Here is a 13,754-nt window from a genome sequence, read left to right on the forward strand (position 1 = left end):
CAACAGACACTGGGGTCTATTTGAGGGTGGAGGGTGAGAGGAGGAAGAAGGGCAGAAAATATAACTATTGGGTACTGGGCTTAATTCCTGGGTGAATAAAAAGGCTGTACAACAAACTCCGCTGACGTGAGTCTACCTGTCTAATAAACCTTCATGTGTACTGCCAAACCTAAGTTTTTTTAAAAAAGCATATGATCATCTTAATGATGCAGAATATACAATGGATAAAATTCAACATGTATCTACACCAAAAACAAATTTGGAATCGAAGAAAACATTTTTATCTACTAAGTGACATCTACAAAAAACCTGTAGCAAACGTCATAGGGAAAAATGAAATGTTGACAGCAGTCACTTTAAAAACCAAATTGACCCAATGCAATTGAATCAATGCAATTGCAATCAAAATCCCAACAGGCTTTGTGTACGTGTGTGTGTGATTTGACAAGATGATTCTAAAAATTTACATAGAAAACACAAAGGCAAAACAGCAAGGACATTCCTGGGAGAAGATAAAGGCAGGAGGACTTGTCCTACCAGCTATAAAGACTTCTCATACTGGCTGGGCGCAGTGGCTCATGCCTGTAATCCCAACACGTTGGGAGGCTGACGTGGGCAGACTGCGTGAGCCCAAGAGTTCAACACCAGCCTGGGCAATATGGTGAAACCCTGTCTCTACTAAAAATAAAAATTTAAAAAAAATTTGCTAGCCATGATGGTACACGCCTGTAGTCCCAGGTACTCGTGATACTGAGGTGGGAGGAATGCTTCAGCTTGGGATGTCGAGGCTACAGTGAGTCATGATTGCACCACTGCACTCCAGCCAGGGTGACAGAGTGAGACCCTGTCTAAAAACAAACCAAAACAAAAAAAAGCACTTCTTATAAAGCTAGAGTAACGAGTAGTGTGGTAATGGTACAGAGATAGACAAATAAGACCAATCAATGGAACAGAACAGAGAACTCAGAAACGGAAAGGTACACGTACATGGATACTTGATGGTGGAGGGAAGCAAACTTTCCAATAAAAGTTGCCAGGAAAACTTGTTATCCATATGTGAAAAAATGAATAAAATTTGATTCTTACCTCACACTATACACAAACATCAATTCTGAAGGGATAAGGTCATAATAAGGAAAAATACTATAAGACTTTTAGACAATATAGAGAATATATTTATCACCTGAGGGTAGGGAAGGATTTCTTTAAGAGATACAAAAAGTACAGGTCATAAAGGAATATACTGATACATTTGACTTTTGTGAAAGTTAAGGGCCTGTATTCACCAAAAATACCAGAAAGGTGGGGGTTAGGGGATACAAACTGGAGGGTATTTAAAACAAACATAAGCTACACAATACAAAAGATTCATATTCAGACTATATAAGGAATTTCTACAAATCAGCATGGGAAAGACAACTGTGAAACAGAAATGGGCAACAGAAATTTTACAAAAAGAGGATGCATACATGATGAATAAATACGGAAAAAAGATGCTCAATCTCAATGTTATCAGATAAATGATTATTAAAACCACAGTGAAGGAATGTTTTAGCCACCACCAGATAGGCAAAAATTGTAAAAGAATGTCTGAGGCTGAAACTTTCATCTGTTGCTGGAAGAGTATAAATTCCTTTTTTTTTTTTTTTGAGACAGAGTCTCACTCTGTGGCCCAGACTGGAATGAAACGATACAGTCATATCTCACCGCAGCCTTGACCTTGTGGGCTCAATCGATCCTCTGATCTCAGACCCCCCTAGAAGCTGGGACTACAGGCACACACCACGATGCCCAGCTAATTTTTGTATTTTTTGTAGAGATGGGGTCTCACCTGTTGCCCCAGCTGGTCTCATACTACTGGACTCAAGCGATCCACCCAACTTGGCCTACCAAAGTGCTGGGATTACAGGTGTGAGCCACCACACCAGGCTGAGTATAAATTATTGTAACCATTTCAGATAACAGTTGATACTACTAGCAAATTTGCATATCCCCAGACATCTATTAGGTGTATACCTTACAGAAACTTCCACTTTTGCGCTAGGAAATATGTTTTTACAGAAGCACCATGTAATAACAAAAGTCTAGCAACAGTATAAATGCCTACCAACTGAAGAACTACATTAAAACAATATAATTACCCCATAGAATTCAAATCAGCAATGAAGATAAAGTAGAGCTCCTCACACCAACACACATGCTTCTCAAAAAGATAACGTTAAGTGCAACAAGCAAGTCACACAAAATATATTTTAGAATCCTATCATATAAAATCGAAAACTCAGCAAAAGCATACATTATATTCATTAGAGATACGTACATACATCATAAAAACTACAAAGCAAAACAAGGGAACAAGTAACACAATATTCAGAGTGATGGTTATCTTCGAGGAGGGAAGAAAAGATTCAGTGGGGGGGTTTGGGGATCTGAAAATGTCTGTTTCTTAACTTGGTGGCAGGTACATGAGTGTTCATCTCATTTTTGTCCTTCAAACTTACACTTCCACACAATTGTATAGGTATGTTACATACAATGTTTTTAAATGTGATGGGCCAGGCATGGTGAGTCACACCTGTAATCTCAATACTTTGGGAGGTCAAGGTGGGGGGACTGCTTGAGACCAGGACTTTAGGACCAGCCTGGGCAACATAGCAAGATCCACTCTCTACAAAAGAAAAAAAAAAAGTAACGTGAATATGTTAAATAACAGCCAAAATAAATGTAAATGAGAATGAGAACAGGATAGGATTGAATGCTATGATTTGGTGGAAAAGGGGCGGGAAAGTAGGAGTGGAAGAAAGACAACCATAAGTTTGTTTATGCATATTGTATCCCTTGTCTCTATGAGAAGAGACTGTGGAGAGAATGGTGGGATTAGCCATAGACATACATGTATTACCTACTTAAATAATTTTATTTTATACAAAAATTAGCCAGACGTGGTGGTGCACGCCTGTAATCCCAGCTGCTCAGGAGGCTGAGGCAGGAGAATCGCTTGAACCCAGGAGGTGGAGGTTGCAGCGAGCCAAGGTCACGCCACTGCACTCCAGCCTGGGTAACAGGGCAAGACTCCATCACAAAAAGAAAATATATATATATATATTTTTTGTATTAATTAAAAGTTTATTGGCTTTAAATGTACATCAGTAAATTTTTAAATGCTAAGAATTTATGATAAAAGAATACCGAACCAAAACATCAAAGAAAATAGAGGCTCAGCAGCATGATTTCAATATATTTTCCCAGATAAACATTTATTTTTTTTAAGTCTATGCCTTTTTATTTAAGAACAAAAACTCCCTAAATTCAACGTATAGAACTGAATTTTTTTTTTTTAACTAAGCCCAGAAAACTGGGGCTCATAAAATAAAGGCACAATGTGGGCAGCAAAAGAAAAAAAGAGAAAAAATGGGAGAAAAATTGGTTTTAATCCCATGTATAATATATTGTCTTGTTTTGTTTTTGTTTTAGACAATATAAGGCAGAATTATCTCTCTGCAACCCTGCAGATAAATCCTAGTATTTTAGCTTTAAGTTTCAAGAGTTCAGATATACAGATAAACCAATTAAAGAAAACCTTTCTAAGGCTTTGAAGCATGATATAAATCTTTAAAATTCCTATCACCCACATTTTAAGAAATACATCTATACTTTTAATTAATTAATACATTTAATTAATTTAATAAATTTATTTAAATTTAATAATTTTAAAATAGCAATGTTTGTGGAATAAGTAAATCTCAGTCATACCATTCGTGCAGGTGCTAACACAATTCTAGTGTTTTACATGCACTACCTCATTTAACCCTAACCAGAACCACCTTATGAGCAAAGGATCACTGACCCCATCTTACAGATGAGGAAACTGAGACTAAGAGGACACAAGGTGACACACAAGAGTTGGTGGCAGAGAGAGACGTGACCATACAACAGCACGGTTCCTGTTCTCAAAGACACTCTCTTATCCAGCGAGAGTGAGAAAAGTGAGTGAACAGAACAACTACAATCCAGGTCCCTCATCTGAAACCCTCAAATCTAAAAAGGTATGAATACTAGTGGATGATCGGATGCGGGGGAAAAAAAAAAAGTCTGAATACCAAAACTTGTTTCTTATGTTGGAAAACTTGACCTGACTTAAGGTGAGGCTATTTATGGTTATTTATCCCAACAGCGTAAATATATGCATATCTTTTTTTTTTTTTTTTTTTTTTTGAGACGGAGTCTCGCTCTGTCACCCAGGCTGGAGTGCAGTGGCGCGATCTCGGCTCACTGCAAGCTCCGCCTCCCGGGTTCACGCCATTCTCCCGCCTCAGCCTCCCGAGTAGCTGGGACTACAGGCGCCCGCCACCACGCCCGGCTAATTTTTTGTATTTTCAGTAGAGACGGGGTTTCACCGTGTTAGCCAGGATGGTCTCGATCTCCTGACCTCGTGATCCGCCCGCCTCGGCCTCCCAAACTGCTGGGATTACAGGCTTGAGCCACCGCGCCCGGCCATCTTTTTTTTTTTTAGACAGAGTTTCGCTCTTGTTGCCTCAGCTGGAGTGAAGTGGCGCGATCCTTGCTCACTGCAACCTTCGCCCTCCTGGTTCAAGCGATTCTCCTGCCTCAGCCTCCCGAGTAGCTGATAGTACAGGCACGCGCCACCACGCCCGGCTAATTTTTTGTATTTTTAGTAGAGGCGGGGGTTTCACCATGTTAGCCAGGCTGGTCTCGAACTCCGGACCTCAGGTGATTCGCCCGCCTCAGCCTCCCAAAGTGTTGGGATTACAGGGGTGAGCCACCGCGACCCGGTCAATATAATATATGCATATCTTCATATCGTTAGCTGTGGAAAGGGTCGTGTATTTGATTGCAAGCCGCTGCTCCAATCCCCACTGAGGGTGAAACCTAACATAGAACATACGCATTTTACCTTTCCAAAGTCCAAGAAATCCTCGATTTTAAACGCATCTGGCCTCGGGGCTGTAACACAAGCGGCTGCGGACTTGTACAAAGTGAGAAACTCCGTACACAAAACAGAGGGGAGCACCGAGGGCGGCGAGACAGACAGGGTGGTCGGCGAAGGCTGTGTTTTCCATAGATGTAATCACAGTTTGAATCGAATTTTATATTTTGCTTTTTCACCTATTACGATGAAAAGTATCCTTACCTGTTAAATCGTAATTACGATTAAAAATATTTTTCACTAAATAGTACGATTTTCAGATGTCTGCGTGTGTGTTGCGGGAAGAGATCCCAGTCCGCTGCCTTCTGCGGCCCCTCTCTGGGCCTCAGTTTCCCCATCAAGAAGGGGGAACCCCAAGACCCCTGTCCCCGAGTTCCACAGCCCACGGGGACCGACCACGGGGACGGACCCCACTGCCTGTCTCGCCCACCCCACCTTCCGTCCTCCCCTCGCCTTCCTCGAAGTCCCTCTTCTTTCCCCTCTACCCGCTAGCGCCCCGCGTTACCCACCAGGGCGCCCAGGCGCACCCCGCGCTGCGCTAGCCGATACGGTCGCAAGGAGGACTCTTCTTCCTTTGGGGCGGGGAGAACGCGAACGCGGCGTTCCCATTGGTGGCCTGCAGCCGATTCTCCCGTCCGTTGGGTGACGCACTTCCGGTTTTCCGTTCTTGCCGTTTCCCTGGTGTTTCCGCCTCGTGGGTTAGATCCCAAATTACGCGGATTACCGCACCGCTCTCCAATCCTTAATAATGGGAAGGGGCTTCCACTTGTCGCCCTCCGCCTCCTGCACCTCAGTGACTTCCCTGACCAAGGAGGAAGAATCGGCGTGCAGCCCGTGCTTCCCTCAATGGCCACGATTCCGCCGGCACAATGTAGTGCCCTGCCCCGGGCCTCAGTTTCCCCATATGTGGAACTGACAGTGTGGCCTCGTCGTCAAAAATGTGGACTCTGGCCGGGCGCGGTGGCTCACGCCTGTAGTCCCAGCACTTTGGGAGACCAAGGCAGGCCAATCACTTGAGGTCAGGATGTTAAGAGACCAACTTTGCCAACATGGTGAAACCCCGTCCCTACTAAAAGTACAAAAATTAGCCGGGCGTGGTGGTGTGTGCCTGTAATCCCAGCTACTCGGGAGGCTGAGGCAGGAGAATCGCTTGAAACCGAGAGGCAGAGGTTGCAGTAAGCCAGATCGCATCACAGCACTCAAGCCTGGGTGACAGAGCAAGACTTAGTCTCAAAAAAAAAGAAAAGAAAAATGTGGACTCTGTGGTCATATAGCCTGAGCTAGAATCCTGGCTCTGCCACTTACTAGTTGGCAGGAACTTGGGCAAGTCATTGAGCCTCAGTTTCCTCTTCCATTAAATGGGGGTATTAGTCCTTGCAAAATAGTGTTGGTGAGATTTACAAGAGATAATGACACCTATATCAGGTGCTTAGCATAGCCACCAAAAAGTGTCACATGGGAATGCTGATTAAATGTTAACTATTATCTTATCTAGGGATTGTGAGAAAGCAAGTGAAATTACTCTTGGAAGTGAATAGACTGCTTTGAATCTTCAAGGCATTAATTTTCCAAACGTTTGTATTCTATCCCTAGTCTGAGAGCTAGGGATGCAGCCTAGCAAGGGAAACAGGTAACTAATATAGAACAGCGGTACCTGCAAATGTCTGTCTCTGTGAGGATAACTCAAATACAGGCTTGGTCACTCACCACCCCTGTGATCTTGGACAACCTTTTTTATTTTTTTTGAGACGGAGTCTCGCTCTGACCCCCAGGCTGGGGTGCAGTGGCGCATCTCGGCTCACTGCAAGCTCCGCCTCCCGGGCACACACCATTCTCCTGCCTCAGCCTCCCAAGTAGCTGGGACTACGGGCGCCCACCACCACGCCAGGCTAATTTTTGTATTTTTAGTAAAGATGGGATTTCACCGTGTTAGCCAGAATGGTCTCCATCTCCTGGCCTCATGATCCGCCGGCCTCAGCCTCCCAAAGTGCTGGGATTACAGGCGTGAGCCACCAGGCCCGGCCTGATGTTGGACAACCTCTTAACCTCTCTGGACTTCAGTTTCATCTGCCAAGTGGGAAAGCAGTAGTGTGTGGTGATTAAAACCTTGAGCTTTGGAGCTGGATGGTCAACATAGAATCCTGGGCCTTAAATTCAGTATCTCTGAGATACAGGACAAAGTACAGTAAGCCGTCCCTGTTTATAGGTTCCCCATCTATGGATGGATAATATTTGTGGAGGAAAAACAATAAAAATAACAATACAAAAATAAAAATAATACAAATTCTGAAAGCAATACAGCATATCAACTACTTATATAGCATTTACATTGTATTAAGTAGTATAAGTAATTTAAAGATGACTTTCAATATACTGGAGGATTTGCGTAGGTTATATGCAAATATTCTGCCATTTTGTAAGCGCCCAGTGGGTTCTCCTTGCCTGCTGCCTAGACAGAAGCGATTTATCAAGACAGGGGAATTGCAATAGAGAAAGTTTAATTCACACAGAGCTGGCTGAACAGGAGATCACAGTTTTGTTATTACTCAAATCAGTCTCCCCGGAAATTCAGGGTTTTCGAGGATAATTTGGTGGGTAGGGGACTGGGGATTAGGGAGTGTTGATTGGTCGGATTAGAGAGGAAAGCAGTCAAAGCTGTCCTCTTGCACTGAGTCAGTTCCTGGGTTAGGGCCAAAGTACCAGGTGAGCCAGATTACAGGGCTGGGTGGTGTCAGCTGATGCATTAGAACACGGGTTCTGCAAAATATCTCAAGCACTGATTTTAGGTTTTAGAACAGTGATGTTACTCCCAGAAGCAATTTGGGGTGGGTCAGAATCTTGCAGCCTCCAGCTTGCATGACCTCCTAAACCATAATTTCTAATCTTTTAGCTAATTTGTTAGTCTACAAAGGCAGACCCGTCCCTAGGCAAGAAGGGGATTTGTTTTGGGAAAGGACTGTTATTGCCTTTGTTTCAAAGTTAAACTATGAACTAAGTTCTTTCCAACATTAATTAAACCTATGCCCAGGAATGATCAAGGATAGCTTGGAAGTTAGAAGCAAGATGGAGTCAGGCCAGATCTCTTTCACTATCAGAATTTTCTCAGTTATGCTTTTTACAGAGGTAGTTTTGATTTCATATAAGGGACTTGATCATCGAGAATTCTGGTATCCATGGGGACTGAGGTACCAATCCCTCACCAATACTAAGGGATGACTAAACTCAAGTTCTCAGCCTCAGTTTGCTCATCTATAAAGCAGGTTTAATCATAGCACTTTGTTGATAGTGCTTTTCTGAAGATTAAAGGAAGAGAAGATGTAAACTACTTAGAAGAGTGTCTGTGGCACATTGTAAGCCCTCAATAAGTGTGAACTAACACCACTAATAAGTACTTTATAAACTGCCTAATAGGTAGTCAAATAAGTGGGGAAATAAAGCCCTAAAGAGTAACATTTGTGTTTTGTTTGCCCTACATGGTTTTGTGAAATTTTCTATTATCAATATTTAAACTTGGGGTTTTCGATCTTTGACTGGGCACGGTGGCTCATTCCTGTAATCCCAACACTTTGGGAGGCCAAGCTGGGAGGATGGCTTGAGCTCAGGAGTTTGAGATCAGCCATGGCCAATATGGTGAGGCCCCATCTCTACAAAAATATATATATGTGTGTGTGTGTGTGTGTACATATATACGTGTGTATATATGTATATATACATGTGTGTGTATATATATACGTGTGTATATATGTGTATATATATATGTGTGTATATATATACACACACAAAAAAAAAATTAGCCAGACATGGTGGCGAACACCTGTAGTCCCAGCTACTCAGGAGGTTGAGGTGGGAGGACAGCTTGAGCCAAGGAGGAAGAGGTTGCAGTGAGCTGAGATTGCATCACTGCACTCCAGCCTGTGTGACAGACCCAGACTCTGTCTCAAAAATAAATAAACTTGGGATATTTCACATAAAACCCTACTGTAGGTGACTACTCTGGAAAAGTGGGGAAGTCTGAGGACAGTGGGCCCGCCTTCCCCCATGGCAACACTCATTCAGAGCGTGAGAGAGACCGTCCCCTTTTGTGAAGCCTGTGCTTCCCTGGTGTGTGGAGAGATAAAAGAATAGAAAACTCTGGGAACACAGGCATTTCAATATCAAAGCGTCAAGAATAAGAGGGAGAAAGAAAAGAAAGATTCAAGACTGAAGGGGTTGGTCTTTCCCTTGAAGACCATAGAAGTGATGGAAGACCAGGAAGAAATGAGTGGTTTGTGTTTTAGAAAAAGAACTTGGGTATATCTATTCTTTTCAAACATTATTGGACCATTTACAGAAATTGATTACTGGCCACAAAGGAAGCTTCAAGAAATTCTCAAGAATCTATAAGCAACATTCATGAACCACATGCTGTGAAAGTGGCATCAGAGGCACAAAGGAATAGAGGCTTGTGAAGGAGGGTGTGGTCAGAATCGTCAATGCTCTGGAGAGGTCAAGAAAGATGCGCCACTGATTTAGAATTTGATGGCCAACAAAGGCCATCTTACTAGAGGGGGAGGAAGCCAGATCCAACTCCAAGAGTGAATTGCGGAGGTTGAAGAAGTGGAGAGGGAATGCTGACTGCTCTTTTGGGAAGTATGGCTTCAGAAGGGAAGACTTGAAGACTCAGGAGCAGAGATAATAATACATAAAATAGAAACAGGCAGCCGGGTGCAGTGGCTCACGTCTATAATCCCAGAACTTTGGGAGGCCGAGGTGGGTGGATCATGAGGTCAGGAGTTCGAGACCAGCCTGGACAATATGGTGACACCCTGTCTCTACTAAAAATACAAAAATTAGCTGGGCGTGGTGGCACATGCCTGTAGTCCCAGCTACTTGGGAGGCTGAGGCAGAAGAATCGCTTGAACCCGGGAGACAAAGGTTGCTGTGAGCCAAGATCAAGCCACTGTACTCCAGCCTGGGTGACAAAGCGAGACTTCATCTTAAAAAAAAAAAAAAGGAGTTTGAGACTAGCCTGGCCAACATAGTGAGACCCCATCTCTACTAAAAATACAAAAAATTAGCCGAGTGTGGTGGCACACACCAGTAGTCCCAGCTATTCTGGATGCTGAGGCAGGAGAATTCCTTGAACCCAGGAGGCGGAGATTGCAGTGAGCTGAGACTGTGCCACTGCACTCCAGCCTGGGCAACAGAGCAAGACTCTGTCCTAAGAAAAAAACAAAAACAAAAACAGAGAGACAGAAAGGGATGGAGTCAAAGGTGTATGGAGACAGGATTACTGTTAACCTAGAGAGGAAAAGAAACACCTCTGAAACAGCGGGAAAAGAGGTGAAAGTGGCTAAATAAAAGCTCACTCCTGGTGTTTTCTGTTTTCTCCATAAAGTAGCAAACAGTATCTTTCTGTGGCTGAAGAGGGCCTGGCGTCGTGGCTCACATCTGTAATCCCAGCACTTTGGGAGGCTGAGGTGGGAGGTTTGCTTGAAGTCAGGAGTTTGAGACCAGCCTGGGCAACACAGCAAGACCTCATCTCTACAAAAAAAATTTAAAAATTAGATGAGTGTGGTGGCATGTGTCTGCAGTCCCAGCTACTTGGGAGGCTGAGGTGGGAGGATGGCTTGAACATGGGAGGTGGAGCCCAGGAAGTTGAGGCTGCAGTTGAGGTTAAGATTGAGGGATGGTGCCGCTGCACACCAGCCTATCCCAAAAAAGGTTAGGAGGTGCTGAGGAGATGCTAAGGGATTTAAGGGGAATGGGTCAAAAGGTTTGGAAGAGATGCTGACGACAATGCAGAGATGAGCTCCTAGCTGAGGTTGAAACCAGAAATGTGTAGAGATGACAGTCGGTTATCTGATCCCTCCCTCAACGCTCCCATCCATATCCTGGGGGCTTCAGAGCAGAAGCTCAGCCTGGATTCATACTGAAGTAGGCCTTAGCTGGGCGTCTGCAACTGATTCATAGAAGCGGGCGTTAGCTGGGGATAAGCGACTGATTCATAGAAGGCCAAATGATGGGAGAATGCTACTGTCAAGTGATCCACTATGGATCTGGCAAAAATAAAAAGAAGGGAAAATGCTGACCAATTAAAATGGAAGCAGTACAGCGAACAGAGGCCTCTGTGAGGTGAATCTCGTTCAGCAGGAACAAGTAGTGAGTAAGAATTGAAGTTCACCATGCAGAGTGGTCCCCCACGGGGTGACAGTCCTGCCTCAGTGTGACTCAGAGGATGGCCCATTCCCTAGTGGGCTCTGTGAGTATTTATTAGGGCCATTGAAGTGCCAGACTTTGGACTCTCTGTTCCTGGACAGCTGTGATAGTTCAAACTTCTCAAAACTGACCCTAAAATGCATGACAGCTATGAGTACATAAATTTGTTGGACAGAAGGCGGGTGGCCAAGGCCTTGGCTAGAGAGGAAGCTTCAGGAAATAATATGCTGAGGGCGTTGGTCTTTCACTCGAAGACCACAGAAGCTTATGAAAAGTAAGTGATGAGATCAAGCTTGTATTTTAGAAAAAAAAAAAACTTTGGTATATCTATTCTTTACAGACATTGACGATGTACTGGGCCACAAAGGAAGCTTCAATGAATTCCAAAGAATCTATAGACCACATTGACGAACCGCAATGCGGTAAAATTAAACATCAACAACAAAAAGGGAGCCAAAAAGGTGAAGATACAATACACCTTAAATTAGTAACTGCAGTTGCTTCTGAGGAAGGGGCCAGGAAGTCAGAATGAACTTTTTTTTTTTTAACCAGGTACATCTACTACTTATGAATTTTTAAAAATTAAAAATTGGGCAGACACAGTGGCTCATGCCTGTAACCCCTGCACTTTGGGAGGCCAAGGAAGGCGGATCACCTGAGGTCAGGAGTTTGAGACCAGCCTGGACAACATGATGAAACCCCATCTCTACTAAAAATATTGTTAAAAATCAGCCAGGCGTGGTGGCGGGCGCCTGTAATCCCAGCTACTCAGGAGGCTGAGGCAGGAGAATTCCTTGAACCCGGGAGGGGGAGGTTGCAGTGAGCCAAGATCGCGCTACTGCACTCCAACCTGGGCAACAAGAGCGAAGCTCTGTCTCAAAAAATTAAAAATTAAAACAAAAATTAAACATTATAAGCATACTTTCGAGTTTTATTTCTTAAGTGAGGGGTTGAGTATAGGACCACATACACAGGTGTTATATATATATATTTTTTTTTTTTTTTTTTTTTTTTTTTTTTGAGGCAGAGTCTCCCTCTGTCGCCCGGACTGGAGTGCAGTGGCCGGATCTCAGCTCACTGCAAGCTCTGCCTCCCGGGTTTAGGCCATTCTCCTGCCTCAGCCTCCCGAGGAGCTGGGACTACAGGCGCCCACCACCTCGCCCGTCTAGTTTTTGTATTTTTTTTAGTAGAGATGGGGTTTCACCGTGTTAGCCAGGATGGTCTCGGTCTCCTGACCTCGTGATCCGCCCGTCTCGGCCTCCCAAAGTGCTGGGATTACAGGCTTGAGCCACCGCGCCCGGCCGGGTATTATATTTTTTATACCTTTTTATATGTTGAAAGATTTTATCATACATTTTTAAGAGAAAAAGAACACATGTTTAGAAATGGAAAACATTCGGATTAAAAAGAAAACCAACAGGGAAATTATAAAATATTTGGAAATAAATGACAATGAAAACCTGACATAACAAAACATGTGGGATCCAACTAAATTAATTAGCTGGGCACAGGGCTCACGCTTGTAATCCCAGCACTTTGGGAGCCTGAGGCAGGTGGATCACCTGAAGTCAGGAGTTCGAAACCAGCCTTGCCAACGTGGCGAAACCCCATCTCTACTAAAAATACAAAACTTAGCCGGGCATGGTGGTGGACACCTGCAGTCCCAGGTACTCAGGAGGCTGAGACAGGAGAGCAGAGGCTGCAGTGAGCTGAGATCACGCCACTGCACTCCTGCCTGGGTGACAGAGCAAGACTCCATCTCAAAACAATAATAATGATAATTAGAGGAGGACTTACAGCTTTAAGTATACTTCTTACAAAATAAAAAACATAAAGGAGCTAATTGTTAAAAGGTAGAAAAATAACAACTGGGCCGGGCGCGGTGGCTCAAGCCTGTAATCCCAGCACTTTGGGAGGCCGAGACGGGCGGATCACGAGGTCAGGAGATTGAGACCATCCTGGCTAACACGGTGAAACCCCGTCTCTACTAAAAAAAAAAATACAAAAAACTAGCCGGGCAAGGTGGCGGGCGCTTGTAGTCCCAGCTACTCGGGAGGCTGAGGCAGGAGAAAGGCGTAAACCCGGGAGGCGGAGCTTGCAGTGAGCTGAGATCCGGCCACTGCACTCCAGCCTGGGCGACAGAGCGAGACTCCGTCTCAAAAAAAAAAACAAAGAAAAATAACAACTACAGAAGCTCAGAGAAAGCAGAAGGAAGGAAATAAGAATGAAAAAGCAGAAATGAGTAAAACAGAGAACAAAAGAAAATGAAGTTGATGATAGAAGCCAATAGCTGGTGTTCTCTTAATGACTAATAAAGTAGAAAAACTTCATGTAAGATTGATCAAGAAAATGGTACAAACGATATGATAAATGGCAAACTGAACATACCAGCCAGAGTAAAAATTTTAGAAAGCACAAAAGTATACCACAAACTTTATGCCAATACATTTGAAAAATTAGAAAAAAGATAATTTTTAACAAAAATAACAATTACAAAACTTGACCCAAGAAGGAAAGTATTAGGTTGGTGCAAAAGCAATTGAGGTTTTTGTCATTAAAAGTAATAATCACTAATGAAATTGAACTAGAAGTATAGGATATGCTTCAC

At 43.6% G+C, this 13,754-nt stretch overlaps 1 protein-coding gene across 3 annotated transcripts in view; it reads right to left on the reverse strand.

The window, feature by feature from the left end:
• The window catches only part of NSMCE1 (NSE1 homolog, SMC5-SMC6 complex component), a 42,441-nt gene extending 36,878 nt beyond the window's left edge, over nt 1-5,563 (reverse strand). For 2 of the 3 annotated variants that reach the window (XM_033217892.1, XM_033217890.1), the window contains exon 1: nt 5,458-5,563. In XM_033217892.1, coding sequence (XP_033073783.1) covers nt 5,458-5,557 — 100 coding nt within the window. In that variant the 5' untranslated portion in view covers nt 5,558-5,563. Of the gene's footprint in view, nt 1-5,152; nt 5,327-5,457 lie in introns of those variants that run through there. The other variant, XM_033217891.1, reaches the window with a different exon arrangement.
• Nucleotides 5,564-13,754: the final 8,191 nt, after the last annotated feature.

This window comes from Trachypithecus francoisi, unplaced genomic scaffold (assembly GCF_009764315.1).
Source record: "Trachypithecus francoisi isolate TF-2019V2 unplaced genomic scaffold, Tfra_2.0 Lachesis_group10, whole genome shotgun sequence".
Taxonomy (NCBI): Eukaryota; Metazoa; Chordata; class Mammalia; order Primates; family Cercopithecidae; genus Trachypithecus; species Trachypithecus francoisi.